The 27,118-nt window shown below is 36.6% G+C and overlaps 1 protein-coding gene and 1 long non-coding RNA gene across 3 annotated transcripts in view; one reads left to right on the top strand and one right to left on the bottom strand.

The window, feature by feature from the left end:
* Positions 1-27,118, top strand: part of LOC138331845 (rabphilin-3A-like) — a 61,838-nt gene that overhangs the window by 22,373 nt on the left and 12,347 nt on the right. For both annotated transcript variants that reach the window (XM_069279674.1, XM_069279673.1), the window contains exons 5-8: positions 8,000-8,086; positions 9,045-9,231; positions 13,003-13,098; positions 14,063-14,239. In XM_069279674.1, coding sequence (XP_069135775.1) covers positions 8,000-8,086; positions 9,045-9,231; positions 13,003-13,098; positions 14,063-14,239 — 547 coding nt within the window. The remainder of the gene's footprint in view (positions 1-7,999; positions 8,087-9,044; positions 9,232-13,002; positions 13,099-14,062; positions 14,240-27,118) is intronic.
* The window catches only part of LOC138331847 (uncharacterized), a 31,928-nt gene continuing 21,451 nt past the window's right edge, over positions 16,642-27,118 (bottom strand). The window contains exon 3 of the long non-coding RNA XR_011209729.1: positions 16,642-17,207. This is a non-coding gene — a long non-coding RNA (uncharacterized lncRNA). The remainder of the gene's footprint in view (positions 17,208-27,118) is intronic.

Below are 27,118 nucleotides of genomic sequence, written 5' to 3'. Positions count from 1 at the left end.
ACTGTTTGTACTCTGACTCCCTCTGTTACAGACTGTTTGTACTCTGACTTACTCTGTTACAGACTGTTTGTACTCTGACTTACTCTGTTACAGACTGTTTGTACTCTCCCTCTGTTACAGACTGTTTGTACTCTGACTCCCTCTGTTACAGACTGTTTGTACTCTGACTCCCTCTGTTACAGACTGTTTGTACTCTGACTTACACTGTTACAGACTGTTTGTACTCTGACTTGCTCTGTTACAGACTGTTTGTACTCTGACTTACTCTGTTACAGACTGTTTGTACTCTGACTCCCTGTTACAGACTGTTTGTACTCTGACTCCCTCTGTTACAGACTGTTTGTACTCTGACTCCCTCTGTTACAGACTGTTTGTACTCTGACTGTTTGTGTTTGTACTCTGTACAGACTTTTGTACCTCTGTTACAGACTGTTTGTACTCTGACTCCCTCTGTTACAGACTGTTTGTACTCTGACTCCCTCTGTTACAGACTGTTTGTACTCTGACTCCCTCTGTTACAGACTGTTTGTACTCTGACTCCCTCTGTTACAGACTGTTTGTACTCTGACTCCCTCTGTTACAGACTGTTTGTACTCTGACTTTGTACTCTGTTACAGACTGTTTGTACTCTGACTCCCTCTGTTACAGACTGTTTGTACTCTGACTTCCCTCTGTTACAGACTGTTTGTACTCTGACTCCCTCTGTTACAGACTGTTTGTACTCTGACTCCCTCTGTTACAGACTGTTTGTACTCTGACTCCCTCTGTTACAGACTGTTTGTACTCTGACTCCCTCTGTTACAGACTGTTTGTACTCTGACTTACTCTGTTACAGACTGTTTGTACTCTGACTCCCTCTGTTACAGACTGTTTGTACTCTGACTCCCTCTGTTACAGACTGTTTGTACTCTGACTCCCTCTGTTACAGACTGTTTGTACTCTGACTCCCTCTGTTACAGACTGTTTGTACTCTGACTTACACTGTTACAGACTGTTTGTACTCTGACTCCCTCTGTTACAGACTGTTTGTACTCTGACTCCCTCTGTTACAGACTGTTTGTACTCTGACTCCCTCTGTTACAGACTGTTTGTACTCTGACTCCCTCTGTTACAGACTGTTTGTACTCTGACTTACTCTGTTACAGACTGTTTGTACTCTGACTCCCTCTGTTACAGACTGTTTGTACTCTGACTTACTCTGTTACAGACTGTTTGTACTCTGACTCCCTCTGTTACAGACTGTTTGTACTCTGACTCCCTCTGTTACAGACTGTTTGTACTCTGACTCCCTCTGTTACAGACTGTTTGTACTCTGACTTACTCTTGTTACAGACTGTTTGTACTCTGACTTCCCTCTGTTACAGACTGTTTGTACTCTGACTCCCTCTGTTACAGACTGTTGTACTCTGACTCACTCTGTTACAGACTGTTTGTACTCTGACTCCCTGTTACAGACTGTTTGTACTCTGACTTACCTCTGTTACAGACTGTTTGTACTCTGACTCCCTCTGTTACAGACTGTTTGTAACTCTGACTCCCTCTGTTACAGACTGTTTGTACTCTGACTCCCTCTGTTACAGACTGTTTTGTACTCTGACTCTACTCACTGTTACAGACTGTTTGTACTCTGACTCACTCTGTTACAGACTGTTTGTACTCTGACTCACACTGTTACAGACTGTTTGTACTCTGACTTACTCTGTTTACAGACTGTTTGTACTCTGACTCCACTCTGTTACAGACTGTTTGTACTCTGACTTACACTGTTACAGACTGTTTGTACTCTGACTCCCTCTGTTACAGGACTGTTTGTACTCTGACTCCTCACTGTTACAGACTGTTTGTACTCTGACTTACACTGTTACAGACTGTTTGTACTCTGACTCCCTCTGTTACAGACTGTTTGTACTCTGACTCCCTCTGTTACAGACTGTTTGTACTCTGACTCCCTCTGTTACAGACTGTTTGTACTCTGACTCCCTCTGTTACAGACTGTTTGTACTCTGACTCCCTCTGTTACACAGACTGTTTTGTACTCTGACTCCCTCTGTTACAGACTGTTTGTACTCTGACTCCTCTGTTACAGACTGTTTGTACTCTGTACAGCTGTTTGTACTCTGACTCACCACTGTTACAGACTGTTTGTACTCTGACTCTGTTACACTGTTTACAGACTGTTTGTACTCTGACTCCCTCTGTTACAGACTGTTTGTACTCTGACTCCCACTGTTACAGACTGTTTGTACTCTGACTCCCTCTGTTACAGACTGTTTGTACTCTGACTCCCTCTGTTACAGACTGTTTGTACTCTGACTCCCTCTGTTACAGACTGTTTGACCTTGACACACTGTTACAGACTGTTTGTACTCTGACTTCCCTCTGTTACAGACTGTTTGTACTCTGACTCACACTGTTACAGACTGTTTGTACTCTGACTTACACTGTGTTACAGACTGTTTGTACTCTGACTCCCTCTGTTACAGACTGTTTGTACTCTGACTTACACTGTTACAGACTGTTTGTACTCTGACTTACTCTGTTTACAGACTGTTTGTACTCTGACTTACCTCTGTTACAGAACTGTTTGTACTCTGACTCCCTCTGTTACAGACTGTTTGTACTCTGACTCCCTCTGTTACAGACTGTTTGTAACTCTGACTTACACTGTACAGACTGTTTGTACTCTGACTCCCTCTGTTACAGACTGTTTGTACTCTGACTTACTCTGTTACAGACTGTTTGTACTCTGACTTACTCTGTTACAGACTGTTTGTACTCTGACTCCCTCTGTTACAGACTGTTTGTACTCTGACTCCCTCTGTTACAGACTGTTTGTACTCTGAACTCCCTCTGTTACAGACTGTTTGTACTCTGTCTTACACTGTTACAGACTGTTTGAACTCTGACTCACACTGTTACAGACTGTTTGTACTCTGACTTACAGACTGTTGTACTCTGTTACAGACTGTTTGTACTCTGACTTACCCTACTGTTACAGACTGTTTGTACTCTGACTCCCTCTGTTACAGACTGTTTTGTACTCTGACTCCCTCTGTTACAGACTGTTTGTACTCTGACTCACTCTGTTACAGACTGTGTTTTGTACTCTGACTTACTCTGTTACAGACTGTTTGTACTCTGACTGACTTACCTGTTACTGTTACTCTTTTACAGACTGTTTGTACTCTGACTCCCTCTGTTACAGACTGTTTGTACTCTGACTTACTCTGTTACAGACTGTTTGTACTCTGACTCCTCTGTTACAGACTGTTTGTACTCTGGACTCCCTCTGTTACAGACTGTTTGTACTCTGACTCCCTCTGTTACAGACTGTTTGTACTCTGACTCACTCTGTTACAGACTGTTTGTACTCTGACTCCCTCTGTTACAGACTGTTTGTACTCTTTGACTTGTTACTCTGTTACAGACTGTTACAGTGTACTCTGACTCCCTCTGTTACAGACTGTTTGTACTCTGACTCCCTCTGTTACAGACTGTTTGTACTCTGACTTCTGTTACAGACTGTTTGTACTCTGACTTACACTGTTTGTACTCAGACTGTTTGTACTCTGACTCTCTGTTACAGACTGTTTGTACTCTGACTCACTCTGTTACAGACTGTTTGTACTCTGACTCTCCTCTCTGTGTTACAGACTGTTTGTACTCTGACTTACTCTGTTACAGACTGTTTGTACTCTGACTCCACTCTGTTACAGACTGTTTGTACTCTGACTTACACTGTTACAGACTGTTTGTACTCTGACTCCCTCTGTTACAGACTGTTTGTACTCTGACTTACTCTGTTACAGACTGTTTGTACTCTGACTTTGTTACAGACTGTTTGTACTCTGACTCCTCTGTTACAGACTGTTTGTACTCTGACTTACTCTGTTACAGACTGTTTGTACTCTGACTCCCTCTGTTACAGACTGTTTGTACTCTGACTTACTCTGTTACAGACTGTTTGTACTCTGACTCCCTCTGTTTACAGACTGTTTGTACTCTGACTCTGACTCCCTCTGTTACAGACTGTTTGTACTCTGACTCTTGTTACAGACTGTTTGTACTCTGACTCCCTCTGTTACAGACTGTTTGTACTCTGACTCCCTCTGTTACAGACTGTTTGTAACTCCCTGACTCTGTTACAGACTGTTTGTACTCTGACTTACTCTGTTACAGACTGTTTGTACTCTGACTCCTCTGTTACAGACTGTTTGTACTCTGACTTACTCTGTTACAGACTGTTTGTACTCTGACTTACTCTGTTACAGACTGTTTGTACTCTGACTCCCTCTGTTACAGACTGTTTGTACTCTGACTTACCCTCTGTTACAGACTGTTTGTACTCTGACTCCCTCTGTTACAGACTGTTTGTACTCTGACTTACTCTGTTACAGACTGTTTGTACTCTGACTTACCCTCTGTTACAGACTGTTTGTACTCTGACTCCCTCTGTTACAGACTGTTTGTACTCTGACTCCCTCTGTTACAGACTGTTTGTACTCTGACTTACTCTGTTACAGACTGTTTGTACTCTGACTTACTCTGTTACAGACTGTTTGTACTCTGACTCCCTCTGTTACAGACTGTTTGTACTCTGACTCCCTCTGTTACAGACTGTTTGTACTCTGACTTACTCTGTTACAGACTGTTTGTACTCTGACTCTGACTCTGTTACAGACTGTTTGTACTCTGACTCCTCTGTTACAGACTGTTTGTACTCTGACTCCCTCTGTTACAGACTGTTTGTACTCTGACTCCCTCTGTTACAGACTGTTTGTACTCTGACTCCCTCTGTTACAGACTGTTTGTACTCTGACTCTACTCTCTGTTACAGACTGTTTGTACTCTGACTCCCTCTGTTACAGACTGTTTGTACTCTGACTTACCTCTGTTACAGACTGTTTGTACTCTGACTTCTGTACAGACTGTTTGTACTCTGACTTACCTCTGTTACAGACTGTTTGTACTCTGACTCCCTCTGTTACAGACTGTTTGTACTCTGACTCCCTCTGTTACAGACTGTTTGTACTCTGACTCCCTCTGTTACAGACTGTTTGTACTCTGACTTACTCTGTTACAGACTGTTTGTACTCTGACTCCCTCTGTTACAGACTGTTTGTACTCTGACTCCCTCTGTTACAGACTGTTTGTACTCTGACTCCCTCTGTTACAGACTGTTTGTACTCTGACTCCCTCTGTTACAGACTGTTTGTACTCTGACTCCCTCTGTTACAGACTGTTTGTACTCTGACTCCCTCTGTTACAGACTGTTTGTACTCTGACTCCCTCTGTTACAGACTGTTTGTACTCTGACTCCCTCTGTTACAGACTGTTTGTACTCTGACTCCCTCTGTTACAGACTGTTTGTACTCTGACTTACTCTGTTACAGACTGTTTGTACTCTGACTCCCTCTGTTACAGACTGTTTGTACTCTGACTCCCTCTGTTACAGACTGTTTGTACTCTGACTCCCTCTGTTACAGACTGTTTGTACTCTGACTCCCTCTGTTACAGACTGTTTGTACTCTGACTCCCTCTGTTACAGACTGTTTGTACTCTGACTTACTCTGTTACAGACTGTTTGTACTCTGACTCCCTCTGTTACAGACTGTTTGTACTCTGACTCCCTCTGTTACAGACTGTTTGTACTCTGACTCCCTCTGTTACAGACTGTTTGTACTCTGACTCCCTCTGTTACAGACTGTTTGTACTCTGACTTACTCTGTTACAGACTGTTTGTACTCTGACTCCCTCTGTTACAGACTGTTTGTACTCTGACTCCCTCTGTTACAGACTGTTTGTACTCTGACTCCCTCTGTTACAGACTGTTTGTACTCTGACTTACACTGTTACAGACTGTTTGTACTCTGACTCCCTCTGTTACAGACTGTTTGTACTCTGACTTACCTCTGTTACAGACTGTTTGTACTCTGACTCCCTCTGTTACAGACTGTTTGTACTCTGACTCCCTCTGTTACAGACTGTTTGTACTCTGACTCCCACTGTTACAGACTGTTTGTACTCTGACTTACTCTGTTACAGACTGTTTGTACTCTGACTCCCTCTGTTACAGACTGTTTGTACTCTGACTCCCTCTGTTACAGACTGTTTGTACTCTGACTTACTCTGTTACAGACTGTTTGTACTCTGACTCCCTCTGTTACAGACTGTTTGTACTCTGACTTACTCTGTTACAGACTGTTTGTACTCTGACTCCCTCTGTTACAGACTGTTTGTACTCTGACTTACTCTGTTACAGACTGTTTGTACTCTGACTCCCTCTGTTACAGACTGTTTGTACTCTGACTCCCTCTGTTACAGACTGTTTGTACTCTGACTCCCTCTGTTACAGACTGTTTTGTACTCTGACTCCCTCTGTTACAGACTGTTTGTACTCTGACTCTACTCTGTTACAGACTGTTTGTACTCTGACTCCCTCTGTTACAGACTGTTTGTACTCTGACTCCCTCTGTTACAGACTGTTTGTACTCTGACTTACTCTGTTACAGACTGTTTGTACTCTGACTCCCTCTGTTACAGACTGTTTGTACTCTGACTTACTCTGTTACAGACTGTTTGTACTCTGACTTACTCTGTTACAGACTGTTTGTACTCTGACTCCCTCTGTTACAGACTGTTTGTACTCTGACTCCCTCTGTTACAGACTGTTTGTACTCTGACTTACACTGTTACAGACTGTTTGTACTCTGACTTACTCTGTTACAGACTGTTTGTACTCTGACTCCCTCTGTTACAGACTGTTTGTACTCTGACTCCCTCTGTTACAGACTGTTTGTACTCTGACTCCCTCTGTTACAGACTGTTTGTACTCTGACTCTACTCTGTTACAGACTGTTTGTACTCTGACTCCCTCTGTTACAGACTGTTTGTACTCTGACTCCCTCTGTTACAGACTGTTTGTACTCTGACTCCCTCTGTTACAGACTGTTTGTACTCTCTGACTTCTACTTACTCTGTTACAGACTGTTTGTACTCTGACTCCCTCTGTTACAGACTGTTTGTACTCTGACTTACCTCTGTTACAGACTGTTTGTACTCTGACTCCCTCTGTTACAGACTGTTTGTACTCTGACTCCCTCTGTTACAGACTGTTTGTACTCTGACTTACACTGTTACAGACTGTTTGTACTCTGACTTACTCTGTTACAGACTGTTTGTACTCTGACTCCCTCTGTTACAGACTGTTTGTACTCTGACTCCCTCTGTTACAGACTGTTTGTACTCTGACTCCCTCTGTTACAGACTGTTTGTACTCTGACTCCCTCTGTTACAGACTGTTTGTACTCTGACTCCCTCTGTTACAGACTGTTTGTACTCTGACTCCCTCTGTTACAGACTGTTTGTACTCTGACTCCCTCTGTTACAGACTGTTTGTACTCTGACTCCCTCTGTTACAGACTGTTTGTACTCTGACTCCCTCTGTTACAGACTGTTTGTACTCTGACTCCCTCTGTTACAGACTGTTTGTACTCTGACTCCCTCTGTTACAGACTGTTTGTACTCTGACTCCCTCTGTTACAGACTGTTTGTACTCTGACTCCTGACAGACGTTTGTACCGACTCTCTGTTACAGACTGTTTGTACTCTGACTCCCTCTGTTACAGACTGTTTGTACTCTGACTCCCTCTGTTACAGACTGTTTGTACTCTGACTCCCTCTGTTACAGACTGTTTGTACTCTGACTCCCTCTGTTACAGACTGTTTGTACTCTGACTCCCTCTGTTACAGACTGTTTGTACTCTGACTCCCTCTGTTACAGACTGTTTGTACTCTGACTCCCTTGTTACAGACTGTTTGTACTCTGACTCCCTCTGTTACAGACTGTTTGTACTCTGACTCCCTCTGTTACAGACTGTTTGTACTCTGACTCCCTCTGTTACAGACTGTTTGTACTCTGACTCCCTCTGTTACAGACTGTTTGTACTCTGACTCCCTCTGTTACAGACTGTTTGTACTCTGGATTGCTCTGTTACAGGCTGTTTGTACCAAGTGTGGCATCGACACCTATAACTGCCACAAACAACCGCTCTGGCTGTGTAAGATCTGTAGTGAAAATAGAGAGGTTAGTGTCCAAATTCTCTCAGAATGTACTGTATTTGACTCAATAAGTACACATGTCCTTATAAGCTCCTTTCCCTCCCATTGAGGACTGAATTTCAATTACCAAGGCATATAAACTAAGGCCAAAACTGTATAAGTTTGTATTAATTTTGTTTTATTAAGCACTTTTTCATATTTTTTCCCCTTTTTTTTTTAAACGGCCTAGACGCTCATTGGGTCGAATATGGTACTTCATACTCACTTCTTAGGCTTCTGTTATAATGATGTTTTTTATTATTTAACCAGGGTAACATATTTAGACGATGTCTAGTTTACAACATGGCCATGCATGTTGTGTAAAACCTATTTCAGTACGTTAATTAATGCTAGAAAAAATAACACACACACCTCCCTCACCTGATTGGACAATGTCTGTGTGTGCTGTTTTAATTCAGAATAATGGATAGAATACCTGAGAGACAACCACTGAACATCATATTGTTTCCCATATGATAGTGTTACATCATACTTATACTTGTATTTATGTAAGATAATTAAGTAAGAGTCCCTATGCCTGTTGGTGTTAGGAGTACACCGTTTATTTGCATAGGGTATTTTCCAGAAGAAAATATGCGAAAAACCAGAGTATTCACATAAGTGGAGATGGCACATTCCTACCTATATGACTGCTTACATAATGTGAATAATTAAACAGTTATTGTTTTTTTTATATCTTAAACAAAATTGTTATAAGTTTGTAACTCGATCGAAATCATCCATTTATTCATGTTTGCCTACCCAGGCCCCCATGCAATTGTAAGTTCATTCCTCACCTTGCTCCATTGGTAAAATCTATATTCCCTTCAGATTCTGATTCTGGATCCTAGGTGGAGGTTTCACTCACTCGACTAAGTGACTCCTTAGATGTGATTGTATAATTAAAGTAAAAATAGCCAGTAACCTATTGATATTTTATACAGGTGTGGAAGAGGTCTGGCGCATGGTTCTTTAAGGGACTCCCTAAATACACCATACCAGAGAAAAAGGCCATGGAGGCTGCAAAAGTTCCGACTAGTAAAGGTCGTTCTGAGTCCCGCGGGGTCCAGAGAGGCACGCAAGGTGCTACACGTAATTACAACACGTGGAGTCGAGGGCGAGGTAACCATGGTACGTATAATGTACACATAGGACGTGATTATCGGTGTAATATTAAATAAGTCAATGTGACCTGTCTATATAAGGTCATATTTGTAAGCCTGAGTGTCATTCCACTCATTATATAATTAAAGTGAATAGTCGGGCAAAGAAAACCAGTCTAAATACGTTCATTGGCCTTCCAAATGTTCTCACATATTGGAACGACGGTCAAGTTCTGCTTAGGTTGCCCAGTTCTCACCATTGAAATAACTCTTTGATAGCAAGGCTGCATGGAAATGTAACCACGGACATAGTCAGTCGGACGGAAGGACGTTTTAGGATTCCTAAACTATAAATTAATTTCTTTGCTTTTTTGACGGGAGATTTTATTTTTCTAGAAAGAAATTATACAGTTTTCACACCATGACGGCCCGAGTTTTTATTTTTCTATGTAATAATATATTTAAATTATACAGGATCTGTACATAAGCCCCCTCACCCCACCCACAAATTTGGAATGATTGAATTTCATTTAATCATTTGTGCATTTTTATAAATGTTTTTATAATGCTATAACACCTTGATATTTACTCCTTGTCTTACTACTATTACAACAATGACAGACATTCAAAAATCCAAGATGGCAACCAAATAGATTAATGTTGTTAGTCTAGCTAATTTTCTGCAAATAAGACTCCCCACCTCATTTGACCTTTACTTCTTGTCCGGGTGGGTGGAGGAGGGTCTTATTTACAGTGAAACATGGTATTTTCAACTTCCTTGATATCGGTCTCTATCCTCCTTTAAATTCCTCTGTAAGAGTCATGGATCATATAACATCTTATCAGTTGTTGATTTAGTCATGCATGTCATAGATTGCATGTGTCTGACAAAAATCTTATCAAATTTCAAGTATAGTGAGGTAAATGCAGTGATAGGTTTATTGTAGTCAGGCAATTAAAATACTGTATTTCCTTCCGTTTTCAACAATTTCATTGAAGAATAGAATTTTGTTTGGCTAACATGTACAACAGACTTAATTCCGATAGACATGCATGTCTGAAGCTTAATTACCAGAGGAAACGTGTATCATTTTGTCCATGAATTGATTCAGAAGCATATGACTCACTGTTGATGAAATGTATTTTGTTCATGATTTAATAAGTGCAAAAACTTTTTAACCATATACGTCAGGGTAATGAAATGTAAGCAGTAAATTAAGAATTGTGGGTTAATGTTGACAATGAACATGTTGCTGTTATATGAAAATAAAATACAAGAAAGAAATCATCGATATCAGATTGAAGTACTTTTTGCTAGATTGCATGTTGTTGAAGAATAAATTGCAGCATTGTTCACTAAATTACACTGATGTGCACAATATACGTATTTACCATGTAATTAGAAGGATTGAAGGAATACACACTTTACAATATCTTGGTGACTGATGGAGTTTTGATTTTGATTATTTATATTAGATAGTCGGTTATTTGATGAGGTCCCCATTACGTTTGATGTGTTTGACAGCAGACTCTACACCACAGTGATACTACACCGCTAATTGATGGTAAAAGTGTTAACAGTGCCATGAATGATTGATGGAGATTGGCGCGGTGTTGTATAAAATCTATAGTCGTCCTGGGGGTTATACACTGACAGTGATAATTAGTAATCTCCTGTAGCATGTAGCCTGTGTACCCAGCTCTCCATGATAATACTTCCCTTCCTCGTTATACATATTGACAGCTCTCTACCACTGTCCTACCATCAAATCCATTAATACATATGGTGGTCAAGATCACATTGCATAAATCTTTACATTTAGTCAACCTCCTCATATATATATTTCAATATTTAAAGGACAACTATCTTTCCGAAATGGCTTTTAATTTTTTAAATATGAATATAAAGGGAGATTGGTAATTTTGTAGAGTTGCAAATGAAGTTATTACTATACAATTCAATTTTGCTTGCTACGAGCATTTTCATTGGCTTAAAAATTTACTTTATCAGTCCATAAAGGAAAAAATGGCGTCACTGTTTGTAACATTGCTTCTGATTGGCTGAGATGACGGCGTAATGATTTCATAGACAAAAGAGTCCCGAAATGAATTTTGAATATTGAAGAGATTATCTTTAGTAAATTGAATTATAAGGATTAATATGAATAGATTTTTTATGTTATGGAGATATAACACAAAAATCTGAGTGTACTCTCATCATAAACCGCTTCGCGGTTTATTTAGAGTACACTCAGATTTTTGTGTTATATCTCCATAACATAAAAAATCTATTCAAGTTAATCCTTAAGTATATATACCTGTCCTTTCTGTTAATTTTTCATGTACGCTTATTATTACCTTCTGAACACCTTAATAAAAAAATATTTACAGTTTGCACTTTCATGACATGGACTCCCTAACCATGCTTTCTAATATTATCGTTATCAGTGTATAATGATAGCACAACATGTGTGGCGATTTTGTTGTTTCGTGAATAGCCAATGGCGTAGCAATGTGGCGGGAAACGTAGGGTTATGACCCCACTTTTGGTGGGAGCGTATGAATGACTTGATTACAATCGGCTGTTCAATTGAATTCGTTGACGATGACAGGAGAGAAAAAAATAATGTGGGTATTTAAAAAAGTTGCAACTGTTGCGAGAATAAATAATATTCGTTTGTGTGAAAAACTGTAAATATAAGGAATAGATTTTGATTTTGTTGAGGTTATGAGGGGCTTTGCCTGGGTTACATAATTTACACCTGCTCCATCATCATTATACCCTCATATCCTCAGCAAAATAAAAATCTTTTCCTAAGTAAATCAAATTTTAATTTTTATAACGCAGGTTGTACAATGTTTTCCCCATCATCCTTATTACCCCCGCGTTAATTGACTATCACTGCACTAGGCGGCAAAATAGTAAATCACACGAATTACAGTCCAATCTGTATTAAGAGACCACCCAAGGGAAGTTGAAAAGTGGTCTTTTAATAGAAGCCAACCAAGAATTTATATTCTGTTTATCCACCATATAAGAGTTATATTTCTGTTTATCTTTACCACACAAGGTTACGTATTTGTTTTCTACAATAAGGTTATAATTCTGTTTATCTTACCACACAAGGGTTAGTATTCTGTTTATTTCTACCATATAAGAGTTATATATTCTGTTTATCTTTACCACACAAGGTTACGTATTCTGTTTATCTCTACATATAAGTATATGTTATCTTTAGTCATTTTATACAACAGTTCTAATTGTTTATCTTTACCCATATTTCTGTTTTTTACCACAATAATATTTGTTTATCTTCCACACAGTTATATATTCTGTTTATCTTTACCACACAAGAGTTACGTATATTCTGTTTATCTTTACCACACAAGAGTTATATATTCTGTTTATCTTTACCACACAAGAGTTATATATTCTGTTTATCTTTATCATACAAGAGTTATATATTCTGTTTATCTTTACCACATAGGGTTGCATATTCTGTTTATTTCTACCACACAAGAGTTATATATTCTGTTTATCTTTACCACACAAGAGTTATATATTCTGTTTATCTTTACCACACAAGAGTTATATATTCTGTTTATCTTTACCACACAAGAGTAATACATTCTGTTTATCTCTACCACACAAGAGTTATATATTCTGTTTATCTTTACCACACAAGACTTATATATTCTGTTTATCTTTACCACACAAGAGTTACATATTTTTTTATCAGTGAATCTCATTATAATATTTTATGTAGAATCAACTGACAATTTATATTTTGTTGTTTAGCCTATGGTGAAAGCAGTGAACAGGACACAGAAAGTAGTTCAGAAGACGAGATCAGCATTGGTAAACGGAAGATTGGACGCAACAGAGGAGACTCAGGTCAGTACAGTAGATTTCACTGATTGTCAAATCATAACAGTGTAATCAAAGTGACTACCACTGTTCTTGTAGGTAGATTTTAATTTTACCATTCACCCTAATCTGATTAAAATACAGATCCTTATTATCCCTGGGTTGGATAAGAGGATCTGACAACATCCCATTAGGGGTCATATTCAGGTGACCTTTGGAAATGGCCAATCAAATTGCTGCTGACAGAATCTTGAATGTGACTTCAATGGGACAAAATTGTTAAAAAAAACTGTCAGAATTATTTTCCTGTAGGAAGTCATCTCGCCCTAACAGTACAACAAAGGTAATTATATATGTAGTCTGGGACGAAAGGGCATTGTCAAATGATGTAGCAATGTGTAAAAAATGCATTGAATATGAAGTACATGTGGTATACTTCAGGGCTATGACATTTTGTTTTATTTCTTATATTTCCATTATACTGTAAACATGCTTATTTTGGCACAATCAAATTCTAACTTAAAATTTATTTTGAAAATTTCAAGTCAGCACAATGATGAATTTGTGCATTCACCATAATGATGGTTTTATTAAAGACTTGTATAAAATGCAATTAGCACAGCCATATTTTAGGCTTTTAGCACTAAATTTTAATATGTAAACTTTATTTATTTTACATCGATTACAAAACAAGTTATACAACTTATGCTAAACATTCTTGATGTCCCGGATGTAAACGCGCAAGGAATCTTACTGTGGGAGGAAACTGGACTGCCTGGAGAAAACCCACGTGATTGCCTACCACTACCACTACACCCGCCCGGGCACCCAATCACCCGAAATTTTAGTGATAATTGCACTATGATTGATATTATGTACGTTTACAATATAGATTAGCTATCTGATTTATATGATTCTGGTTCTCTTCCGTCTAATCAAACTCAAAGCATAATTCAGTCTGCTAAGTTTGTGCTTCATTATAACTGTACAGAGAGTGACAACATCAGTGTGACCAGCTCGGCCAGTGGTCAGTACTATAGTGGACACAACCCGAAGGAGATGAGAGGAAGTGTGACCAGCAGTAATTACCACGGCAGTCAGCTGAGCGCTACAGAAAGTAGTCGTGGCGATGACCTGCATGAGGATACAGATAGCGAGAGTGTTGGAGGTAGGTCTCAGTACTTAATCTTTGTACAGTATGGTATGGAGGGACTAAGAGGGGTAGGGCAGGGGGTAACCTTCTTTGTACAGTATGGTATGGAGGGACTAGGAGGGGTAGGGCAGGGGGTAACCTTCTTTGTACAGTATGGTATGGAGGGACTAGGAGGGATAGGGCAGGGGGTAACCTTCTTTGTACAGTAGGGTACAGAGGGACAGGGGAGAGGGTTACTTATACTCTCAATTTTAGGTTATAGAATTGAAACAGAGGGATTTGATACAAAGAGGGGAGGGGGGGGGGGTTGGCATATAAACTATGATGTGGAGTAGGATGTAAAGAGGGTTGATGGATCCGGATAAGGAATAATCATTGTTTAAATCAAATAATTTAAAGAAGAACATAACCCAACATGTCATACCGTAACATTTCTGTTTCTGAAAAGTAAAAAAAACCCTAAACACATCCCTTCAGATAGTTATAATCACTTAGATGTTGGGTTAAAAGTTCTTATCAAGTCCCTGTGTACAACTCTCAGAGACCATGTAAAACATCATCAGATCTCAGACCCCTGTGGAGTCATTGATATAGTGTATACTGTTTAATATATCAATGTTACTGATGTAGAATTGTCTGTTCTCTGATACATTTAGCATTGACCACCTACAATAAAGGGCTGTGCTGAATGGCTATTACTGACTGAAGCCATCTCAAATCTTACTAATCAAATCTACTGGTGTGACTTCTTGTATGTAATCAAATTATTAGCAAATAGTTGGTGAAAGTTAGATTCTTCAATGCTATATGCTTACATAATGCTGGTCTTTATCACATAACTAGTTTGTTAAACTATGCCATAAAATGGTATAAAATCTTAAAACATAAATTGTGATATACTTTATGTATCTCACAATTAAGTACTCAATGAAATTATAATGCAACATAGTACGGTTGTCATGGCAGTTAAGATGCCCTTTATCTGAGCAGGAGTTTGCTTGCCATGCATGAAAGCAAAACTAAAAGTCTTTTGCTTTAATTCTCATAATGCTAGTTATGTGATAAACAGCATCTTATACTTGTGGTTATGTCATATGGAATTTATCAAAGTGTAAACAAACATATTTTCGCGACAACTAATTGAACGTTTTTTCTGTCGAGTGATTTATTCCCAATTACAATTTCATTACACAGTCCTGACTTATTATTCTACCTTACGTATACATGTGCTTATAAACAATTTTGCGTCAATTTCCTTTCACCAATGAAATACACACAGAATTATAATACCTGACAATGAGTTGGTTTACATCATGTTAAAAGCTTGTGGTGAATTCCATATTACATATATATCCACTTGTGTGCTATAACACTGATGAAGACTTGAATTGGTGCAAATTTTGGTGGTGATGGTGGTACACTAGCTAGGAGTTATGGATTTTACACGTTGTAGGTAAACATTTTAACAATAAGCACCACGTGATATTATTAAACTCATAACATATTTTAGAATTTGAAAAATATTACATATTATTGCTCTTAGAAGAAAAAAAGGTCTATGCAGAATATTAAAGAAGAAGAAAGAAAAAACTGGAGTACTTATGAATTGATAAACTTAATTTGTTTGTGAATTCTTTATTAGTGCATTTAGGTATAAAGTGGAATGTAGTTAAATGAAATAATTAAATTTCAATAGATATGAGTGTCTTTGGTATTTTAAAAGGGAAAAAAAAATCAAAACGTTCTGCGTAGAAAAACTGTGTGAATAAACCTTCGCATACTGATTGTACATGTTTGTCCTGTTATGTCTCGTCACTGTGACACTGTGCCGTCATCCTGCTTACCAATAAAATAGCTAGAGTGATCTCCCTTTGTCTGCCCACATGTAATATTGATCTGTACAAAACTGCAATATTCAACCTTTTTCTAATTTAAATTCCCTCACGGAGAATACACATAATTCTTTTCCTGAAATCCATTTTGCCATATTTGGAAAGATAACTACTAAATTCACTTACTTTTAGTTTTTGAATTTTTTGCATAATGCCATATGCATGCATTTTCAAGTAAATTAAATCTTAAGCTGGTAAAATCCAAATCCTTTTTAAGAAAATATCAATTTTATTCTTACTCAAACAAGGATTTTTTTGTTTCAAAATTTGATAAAAAATATATATATATATATAGAATGCATGAAAATGTGATATCATGGCAAATGTATTTTGGAGAATAGTTATGAGCCTTATTCTGTGATGTGCTTATCCAATAATAAACTATAGCTTTATTGGAGTTCCCACTCATTTCATCAGCTCATTTATCTATACCAGTTCACAGTTTCAACCATACCAAAAATTGTGTGCAAATTGTATTTTGAGAGTTTATTTTTTCGGTTTTGAAATGACTGAGTTTGGCTGAATCTTTAGTATGCAATATTTTCTGAAGAAAAAAAAAATTAAATAGAAAGACAAAAAAAAAAAAAGAACAAAATGTGACAATTTAAAATGCAAAAGGAAATCTTCAAGCTGTTGATTAAGTTTATTCGTTGTCATTTACCAAACAAAAAATTTGATTGTTATAAAAAGTTATTTAATGTAATCAGAAAAGCTAAAAATTATTAGACTATTTTAACCGTGGCATAAGACCAACCCTTGTGTTGGAGTTCAATATATCACAGACTTGTTGGCACCGTTTTAGATTTTTGAAGCTGATGATGTGAGGAGATGGGGGCTCCACTAGACAACTTGATTTCTATCACGGTGCTGGTTGACCTTATGTTTCTATACCGTCTCCTACAGGTGGGCATGTGTCTGCTTCTCGTCATCACTCGTCAGCCATTCAGCCCAGCCGTGACAGTCGTTACCGATATCATTGAACCTGTGTCTGCGACAGCTAGTGTGTGTTTATGTTTCCTCTCCCAGCTATACTGTCCAACTGTACTGTAGAACCTTACCCATCTCCGGCCGCTTCATTTGTGGGGAACATTCTGAAACATTATTACCATAGCGACTATCATTACCATGGCAACATTCAAATGTTTTCAAGATCGTGTCTGCTTCAATATAATATGTAGATCATGTGGCATTGTTTGAAAATCAATATGAGATCACATGAACTTTTTAAGGTCAATAGTAGGGTCATGACCTTGATCATTATAGGAGCAATCTTCTTGATTTGATTTTCCATTGATACTATCATCTCTAACATACATACCTTAAATTGATGTAAATCTTTTCACAAAGAAATTTAGAGAATTGTTTGATTGTCAAACTTGTTTTTTGTTTGTAAAAAGTTCTTCCTTGAGTAATTCAAAATCTAAAAGTATGTTTTAATGTACTTTTTCACATTTTCTCTTGGATTGCCAATAATAAATTTGTTTAAATTTGAAAACAATAACAGCTTTTAAAAAAGATAAGCATATAATAGAAAGTTATTCTATTTTTAATTTGTTAGTTTCAGTCATTCTTGTATTTTATTTTATTGCATCTTTTGATCAGAGTATCCTGAAAAGAAACTTCAAAATAAATATGAGAACAAATGGGACTCATTCACGTACCACGTGATACCTGATGTAACGTTTGTGCAGGACTATTGTTTCTATTGGTGATGGAATGACGTGAATGACGTCAAATGGCGTTATCCCAGGATTACGTCATTTCAGCGAGAAGATTACAAAGAGCTAGTCGTTCCATCACCACTGGAGATACTAGTCCCGCACAAACGTTACCTGGTATCACATGGTACGTGAATTAGTCCCATTGTGTGAAGTTATTTTCGGTCCCACAATTTTGAAAGATTTACAAACACTTAAAAAAAAAATGAAATGTTAAAAAACCAATAGATATGTTAATGAATTTGGATTGAGAAAATGGTTTAAAATGCCATATCATAATGTTGCTTGTGCCCAATACACATATTAAGTTATTCTTTTCAGGTGTTTGTAAAATTTAAAAACTGGTAAAATTGAAACGAGTAAAGAATTATTTAACAGTTCAATTGATTTTTCATAAACATTATAATTAAAAGATGGTTCCATATGATAGCAGCTTGTCTGTCTTATTGTAGTATATTGTATATATACATGTGTTATATTCTCATTTAAATCGCTCTCCAAATATAGATTAAATATAACTCATTGTTTCATTGGTAATTCCCACCTCCATGCTGACCAATCAGAATTGACCTGTGATCCGTAAACATTTTATTATGCTAATTAACATACAAGTGCTGCCATCGTTTACATCACATCCCATCCATATACCTATATACAGATCAAGTACATTAAAAATTTCATAATGACCTTGTTATGACCCACTTATTTCATATGGATGTTTATAGTGCAAAAAATTGTTTGTTCCATTTCAATCATAATTCCGGAGCATATTATTTGAAAACCTGACAAAAAAAAGTTCAGAATTTTTTGTTTGTAATAGTTAATCCTTTCACCACTGTAGATCATAATGGACTAGTCAATGCATGGTAGGGTATTATAAAGTTACATAGGGGTGAAAGAGTTCAATATTAATACATAAGGTATTATTCAGGTAGTGCAGGAATACATAACCAGAAATGTTCGTATCATTGTTTTGTTCTTTATTTTCTAAATTTGAAAGGATAATACATTGATCTCTGGATTATTAATTATAATGGTAGATTTGCAATAAACATTACTGATAGTTAATGACAAGTTAATGACTACAATATCTATGAAACAAATATCGCTCACAAAGTCGCTCACAAAGTTGTTCTGAAAGTATGAAGATGGTATGCATGTCAAATAAATATATTATTACTATATGCAAGGAATAATGCTTAATTCCCGCTGAAATATTTAAATATGCAGACTTTGCAGTTATATGGGATTTAATATTGTAAGAGTAGTGTAAATAGAGCCCGATATTGTAGATATTATATTATAATCCTTCATATTACAGAGTTATCTCCCTTTAAGTTGGGTATCAATTGTCATTGGTTTGTGAGTAAAAAATCACATCATTTTCTTCAAAAAGCATGATCATAACAATATGATGGAACACTCAATATGTACCCGCAAGGACAGATAACTCTGTAATATGGAAATACAGAATAATTATATAGGTATGTGACCTCTAAATTTTCATATATATAAATTATATCGATAGAGCTTGCATTTGTATGTGAATTACATTAACATATTCATCTCTGTTAATTCCATATATTATCTCCTGTTCGAGATTCATTGAATTAAAATTGTATTGGAGAAATTTTGCTGTTGAAAAAAATACTAAATGTTAAAAATTCAGAGAAACACATATACATATGCATGCAAACTAGAAAAATGCACAAAACTTATCTATGATTAACTTCAATTCTGTATTTCTGTATTTGAAATACAGTAGAGAAGACAAGGAAATGGTCCATATAGACAAGTTGCCTTTATAGGCAGGTTTTGTAATGTTTATAGTTGTAGTCAACAGGCTTCTCTGTCGTAATTAATTACAATTCTATCGCATCAGAAATAATTGCTATGTAGGATACTGAAGAAGCTGTATGACTGTGCAATATAAATATATATATGTTGGCATTTAAGTTTGGATGTTTTGACTATTAAGTTGATAAATTTTGTAAAATGGTTTACATCTGCTATTGTTTGAATGATTCAGTAAGTTATATATTTATATACCATAGTTTACATTTAAATTTATAGCTTTACTTAGGAAACAATCTAGTCAACATTGTATGTAGGTTAAATTACCTGAGAATTTATACCTTTGTATTAAAGATATTGTTACTGAATCAACTATGTATTTGTAAGGGAGATAACTCTGAGAGGTCTCATGGACCCTGCTGCTCAGTGACCATATGCTCAAGCCTACTGGATTATCAAATTTCATATTTCTAAGGCCATTTTCTTTTGGACAAGAATATATTCCTTACCTGATCTTCTTCACAGAATTGATGAAATTTTGTAGTAAAAGTTAGCCTGAAAATTTTTCAAACAAGGTTTCATGAATACTGGTCCCCTTGTACACTTTCATTCAGATCAAGTAGATCCTGTTCTCAGATTTAATTTCGATCTACATGGACTACATATGACTTTTTCAATTATAACAGAGAGAGGTTAACTTAATCATAAGTTCACAGAGGTGAAATATTTTGAGATGAACATTTTCAGTTCCATTGAAGACCTATGGCCCATCCTTATACAGTGGAACTTAGTTGATACGAACTCGCATAATTGGAAAATCTGGTTTAATATGAAGTACTATGATGGTCTGGGCCAAATTCCTTCTTTATCTTTATTTAAAGAACTCGGATCATTCGAATTCGGAAAACTCGACGAATTCGGATAATACGAAGTAAATTTTGGGTACAAATGACAAAAATCATACATAAAATGTTCTTATAATTCAAAATGAGAATTTTTGGACAACGAGAACGCCGAAAATGCTGATTTCTTTTTCATAAATCTATCGTAGAACAGCATTTGAAAATATATATCTTGATTTTATTGTTATGATTTTGCAACTTTCATCGGCAGTTATGACATCTCTCTTGTTCACATCGTTTAACGACATGGAACTAGTCTATATATACCAAGAAAAGAGATCAACAGTAGACATAACACGCTTAATTTGAACACTCGGATAACTCGTAATTTTATCTTGGTCCCTTTAAGTTCGTATTAACCGAGTTCCACTGTATACTTAAAGTCAATAACTTCCATTTAAAAAAAAAATTCAGTAAAATAAGATTTTAAAAAAAAAATGGAATTATTCTAATACAATGTTTATGCATTTGGATTTGATGGTAGAAAACTTGAATAGTATGTTGTGTTTGTAGCTAGTAGACTGAAATGGTGCATTTTGTTGATGTTATATTTAAAGGTGTAGACATGAAGTATTTTTTACACTTTGTTGTTGTGTTTTATATATATTATCTGATCTCATTTGTGTGATGCTAGTTAGCCTGTGGTGTCACGTTTGTGTAACGATGTTTTGGTCTAACGTGTAAACAACAGATTTTGAAAATCTGTGGGTGTTAATGAAATTGCAAACAGTTTATGCACTTAGTGGTTAAATAGAAATATCATAAATACAGGGACTATTTATTGAACTGTGGATTTCTGTAAAACAAGGGAGATTATTATAGGAATTCCTATTTATTCATTATTTCCATACCCATAAGGGGAGATAACTTATTACCCTGTGTATTTCCCCAAAACATGGGAGGTAATTCAAAAAAAAATTATCTGTTCATTATTTCCTTACCTATAATGGGAGATAACTTATTGCTCTGTTTATTCCTAAATTTCTTGAATATTAGATTACTGTGGGGAAAAAAATTAAATTTATTTCTTATTTTGTTTCCTTGCAACTTTTTGAGGCATAAAATTTTGAATATAAAATGTACATATACAGTACATTTATAGTACATAGAAATAAAATAGTTATGTGATGAAATCTATATGCAATTATATATATATAATGGGGCAAAATATGTCAGCATTAATCTTAGACAGCTTTAGATATTCAAATATCTCCATCATTTTGATTTTTAGTATACAAAGAGGATGTTAAAACTTTGATTTCCTAAGCTTTAAGTCGTGACTGTGTATATTAGTGGAAGTTTGAAGTTTCCATGTGGCATATCTTTTTTATGCTGAAAAGTGGCTAGACTATTCTTTTTTTGGGGAAAAAAGTTCATTGATATATGAATTATATTTGGTATATCACATTTATAGGGTACTAAAAAATGTTTAGTACAATTTAACAAAAGTTCTAAGATAAGTTTGTTTGGCATATTATCTCAAAACCATAGAGAAAATACATGTAGTACTAAAGATATGTTTGAGTGAAATATTTTTTTCTCTTTGACGGTTTATTCTGACAGAACAGGCACTGTAGTTTGTTGTCAATTAAAAAGTAATGGGTATAAAAGCCACAGATGCATTTAGTCAAATTTTCTTGATGCAGTTAAGAGAGGGTTGTATCTTTTTTTTCTCTTATCAACCTGAACATACATCGGTGATGTCCCTAAATTGTTATTTATAATTTTTATTTTATTGATATTGACTACTTCGTCTTTTGCTGAATAAAATACACTTCTGCTAACTACTCTTCTGTTATTGCTGGACTTTAAATTATTGCTGAGTATTTATTTAGTATGGAGAATAATTACATGTACCTATATATATATCCTGTTATTTCCCCTGATTCTATATTAACCTGCACTGCTTGCCTACCTGGCATACAATGTACTTACATACAATCTCAGAAACATCCTGATCCTGAAGATATTGTCTTCTTTTGGCCTCTGTCTATTTGTAGCAGTACAATAGATACGATTGAAGGTTACATTAGCTTTTCACCTTTTAATTGTACTTATTAACTGTATACATTTGGTTAGATTGGTTTTATGTCATATTAAAAGCCGAGGTCATTTAAGGTTGTGCCAGGTTTACAAGTGGAAGAAAGCCAGAGTACCCAGAGAAAAACCACAGAACAGCAGTTGGTACCTGGCCACTGCTCTATCTTAAATATGCGACCCAGAAGTGGAGGGCTTGTGGTAATTAATATATCAGGTCATCTTAACCCAACACTCAGCGACTGTGACCAATGTGATGTGTACAACAGTAGTTAGGATTTCTTTAGGTTCTCTGTGGTAGTACAAATGTAGGCTTGGCTATATATAGTTAGGATTTCCTTTAGCTTCTCAGTGGTAGTAGGCTTGGCTATATATAGTTAGGATTTCCTTTAGCTTCTCAGTGGTAGTAGGCTTGGCTATATATAGTTAGGATTTCCTTTAGCTTCTCAGTGGTAGTAGGCTTGGCTATATATAGTTAGGATTTCCTTTAGCTTCTCAGTGGTAGTAGGCTTGGCTATATATAGTTAGGATTTCCTTTAGCTTCTCAGTGGTAGTAGGCTTGGCTATATATAGTTAGGATTTCCTTTAGCTTCTCAGTGGTAGTAGGCTTGGCTATATATAGTTAGGATTTCTTTTAGCTTCTCAGTGGTAGTAGGCTTGGCTATATATAGTTAGGATTTCCTTTAGCTTCTCAGTGGTAGTAGGCTTGGCTATATATAGTTAGGATTTCCTTTAGCTTCTCAGTGGTAGCAGGCTTGGCTATATATAGTTAGGATTTCCTTTAGCTTCTCAGTGGTAGCAGGCTTGGCTATATATAGTTAGTATTTCCTTTAGCTTCTCAGTGGTAGCAGGCTTGGCTATATATAGTTAGGATTTCCTTTAGCTTCTCAGTGGTAGTAGGCTTGGCTATATATAGTTAGTAAATTTCCTTTAGCTTCTCAGTGGTAGTAGGCTTGGCTATATATAGTTAGATTTCCTTTAGCTTCTCAGTGGTAGTAGGCTTGGCTATATATAGTTAGGATTTCTTTAGCTTCTCAGTGGTAGTAGGCTTGGCTTTATAGTTAGGATTTCCTTTAGCTTCTCAGTGGTAGTAGGCTTGGCTATATATAGTTAGGATTTCCTTTAGCTTCTCAGTGGTAGTAGGCTTGGCTATATATAGTTAGGATTTCCTTTAGCTTCTCAGTGGTAGTAGGCTTGGCTATATATAGTTAGGATTTCCTTTAGCTTCTCAGTGGTAGTAGGCTTGGCTATATATAGTTAGGATTTCCTTTAGCTTCTCAGTGGTAGAGGCTTGGCTATATATAGTTAGGATTTCCTTTAGCTTCTCAGTGGTAGTAGGCTTGGCTATATATAGTTAGGATTTCCTTTAGCTTCTCAGTGGTAGTAGGCTTGGCTATATATAGTTAGGATTTCCTTTAGCTTCTCAGTGGTAGTAGGCTTGGCTATATATAGTTAGGATTTCCTTTAGCTTCTCAGTGGTAGAGGCTTGGCTATATATAGTTAGATTTCCTTTAGCTTCTCAGTGGTAGTAGGCTTGGCTATATATAGTTAGGATTTCCTTTAGCTTCTCAGTGGTAGTAGGCTTGGCTATATATAGTTAGGATTTCCTTTAGCTTCTCAGTGGTAGTAGGCTTGGCTATATATAGTTAGGATTTCCTTTAGCTTCTCAGTGGTAGTAGGCTTGGCTATGTATAGTTAGGATTTCCTTTAGCTTCTCAGTGGTAGTAGGCTTGGCTATATATAGTTAGATTTCCTTTAGCTTCTCAGTGGTTAGCTTGGCTATATATAGTTAGGATTTCCTTTAGCTTCTCAGTGGTAGTAGGCTTGGCTATATATAGTTAGGATTTCCTTTAGCTTCTCAGTGGTAGTAGGCTTGGCTATATATAGTTAGGATTTCCTTTAGCTTCTCAGTGGTAGTAGGCTTGGCTATATATAGTTAGGATTTCCTTTAGCTTCTCAGTGGTAGTAGGCTTGGCTATATATAGTTAGGATTTCCTTTAGCTTCTCAGTGGTAGTAGGCTTGGCTATATATAGTTAGGATTTCCTTTAGCTTCTCAGTGGTAGTAGGCTTGGCTATATATAGTTAGGATTTCCTTTAGCTTCTCAGTGGTAGTAGGCTTGGCTATATATAGTTAGGATTTCCTTTAGCTTCTCAGTGGTAGTAGGCTTGGCTATATATAGTTAGGATTTCCTTTAGCTTCTCAGTGGTAGTAGGCTTGGCTATATATAGTTAGGATTTCCTTTAGCTTCTCAGTGGTAGTAGGCTTGGCTATATATAGTTAGGATTTCCTTTAGCTTCTCAGTGGTAGTAGGCTTGGCTATATATAGTTAGGATTTCCTTTAGCTTCTCAGTGGTAGTAGGCTTGGCTATATATAGTTAGGATTTCCTTTAGCTTCTCAGTGGTAGTAGGCTTGGCTATATATAGTTAGGATTTCCTTTAGCTTCTCAGTGGTAGTAGGCTTGGCTATATATAGTTAGGATTTCCTTTAGCTTCTCAGTGGTAGTAGGCTTGGCTATATATAGTTAGGATTTCCTTTAGCTTCTCAGTGGTAGTAGGCTTGGCTATATATAGTTAGGATTTCCTTTAGCTTCTCAGTGGTAGTAGGCTTGGCTATATATATATAGTTAGGATTTCCTTTAGCTTCTCAGTGGTAGTAGGCTTGGCTATATATAGTTAGGATTTCCTTTAGCTTCTCAGTGGTAGTAGGCTTGGCTATATATAGTTAGGATTTCCTTTAGCTTCTCAGTGGTAGTAGGCTTGGCTATATATAGTTAGGATTTCCTTTAGCTTCTCAGTGGTAGTAGGCTTGGCTATATATAGTTAGGATTTCCTTTAGCTTCTCAGTGGTAGTAGGCTTGGCTATATATAGTTAGGATTTCCTTTAGCTTCTCAGTGGTAGTAGGCTTGGCTATATATAGTTAGGATTTCTTTAGCTTCTCAGTGGTAGTAGGCTTGGCTATATATAGTTAGGATTTCCTTTAGCTTCTCAGTGGTAGTAGGCTTGGCTATTATAGTTAGTAGTAGATTTCCTTTAGCTTCTCAGTGGTAGTAGGCTTGGCTATATATAGTTAGGATTTCTTTTAGCTTCTCAGTGGTAGTAGGCTTGGCTATATATAGTTAGGATTTCCTTTAGCTTCTCAGTGGTAGTAGGCTTGGCTATATATAGTTAGGATTTCTTTTAGCTTCTCAGTGGTAGTAGGCTTGGCTATATATAGTTAGGATTTCCTTTAGCTTCTCAGTGGTAGTAGGCTTGGCTATATATAGTTAGATTTCCTTTTTCCTTTAGCTTCTCAGTGGTAGTAGGCTTGGCTATATATAGTTAGGATTTCCTTTAGCTTCTCAGTGGTAGTAGGCTTGGCTATATATAGTTAGGATTTCCTTTAGCTTCTCAGTGGTAGTAGGCTTGGCTATATATAGTTAGGATTTCCTTTAGCTTCTCAGTGGTAGTAGGCTTGGCTATATATAGTTAGGATTTCCTTTAGCTTCTCAGTGGTAGTAGGCTTGGCTATATATAGTTAGGATTTCCTTTAGCTTCTCAGTGGTAGTAGGCTTGGCTATATATAGTTAGGATTTCCTTTAGCTTCTCAGTGGTAGTAGGCTTGGCTATATATAGTTAGGATTTCCTTTAGCTTCTCAGTGGTAGTAGGCTTGGCTATATATAGTTAGGATTTCCTTTAGCTTCTCAGTGGTAGTAGGCTTGGCTATGTATAGTTAGGATTTCCTTTAGCTTCTCAGTGGTAGTAGACTTGGTTTTATGTCTTTTTAATGTACGGCGATACTCATCACATCAGGACATACCTTTTCTCTAGATGCTTACAGGATAATCAAATTATCTTGCGAGTTAGACGCCATTGCGTGAGTTATATAAGTAATAAACACCAGATTCTTCAGGCTAAGGTTGACTGTATTACAGGCTGGGTATTGATTTTACGTGGTTAGAAAAAAAACCAGTAGTTGGTCTCAACATTGTGTTAAGTGTGTCGTAACTATAGGAAGAGACAAAGATACCGGATTTTATAGAATTACTCAAGTGTGCATTGACAAGAGTTTGAAGGATGGTGACATTTTGTTACAGTATTCCTGGAAATATTGTAACAAATACCTCAGAGTTAGCCTTCTATTTATGATTGAATTTTATACTTTTATTAACAAAATTAATTATTTTGTAAATTCCCATTATTTTTGCGGTGGGAGTGGTTCACATTTTGATACATATTACTACAACCCTTTCACATTTGGGTTACAAGTTTTGAATCAGTTGCCAGATACTACTGACCCCAGTCAGTGGTTTTTCTCCAGTACTCTGGCTAATCTTCACCTCCTAAACCTAGCGCATCCTTTAAAGATCCTGGCTGATTATAAGACATTAAACCAATCAAAAGACATAACCTATGAATAAAGTCATCAATTTAAAACTAAATATACATTACCCTAATTGCCCCAATAAGCACTTGAAGCAAATAAAGAAAACTGAGGTGGCCATTGAAAATGTATTTAATGCATTCACTGGTACTTATTTTAATAATAAATTGATTTATGAATTCTACAA

Source organism: Argopecten irradians, chromosome 9 (genome assembly GCF_041381155.1).
Source record: "Argopecten irradians isolate NY chromosome 9, Ai_NY, whole genome shotgun sequence".
In the NCBI taxonomy this organism is placed as follows: Eukaryota; Metazoa; Mollusca; class Bivalvia; order Pectinida; family Pectinidae; genus Argopecten; species Argopecten irradians.
Note: the sequence above shows the minus strand (reverse complement) of the source record. Positions and strands in the feature narration are given on the sequence as shown.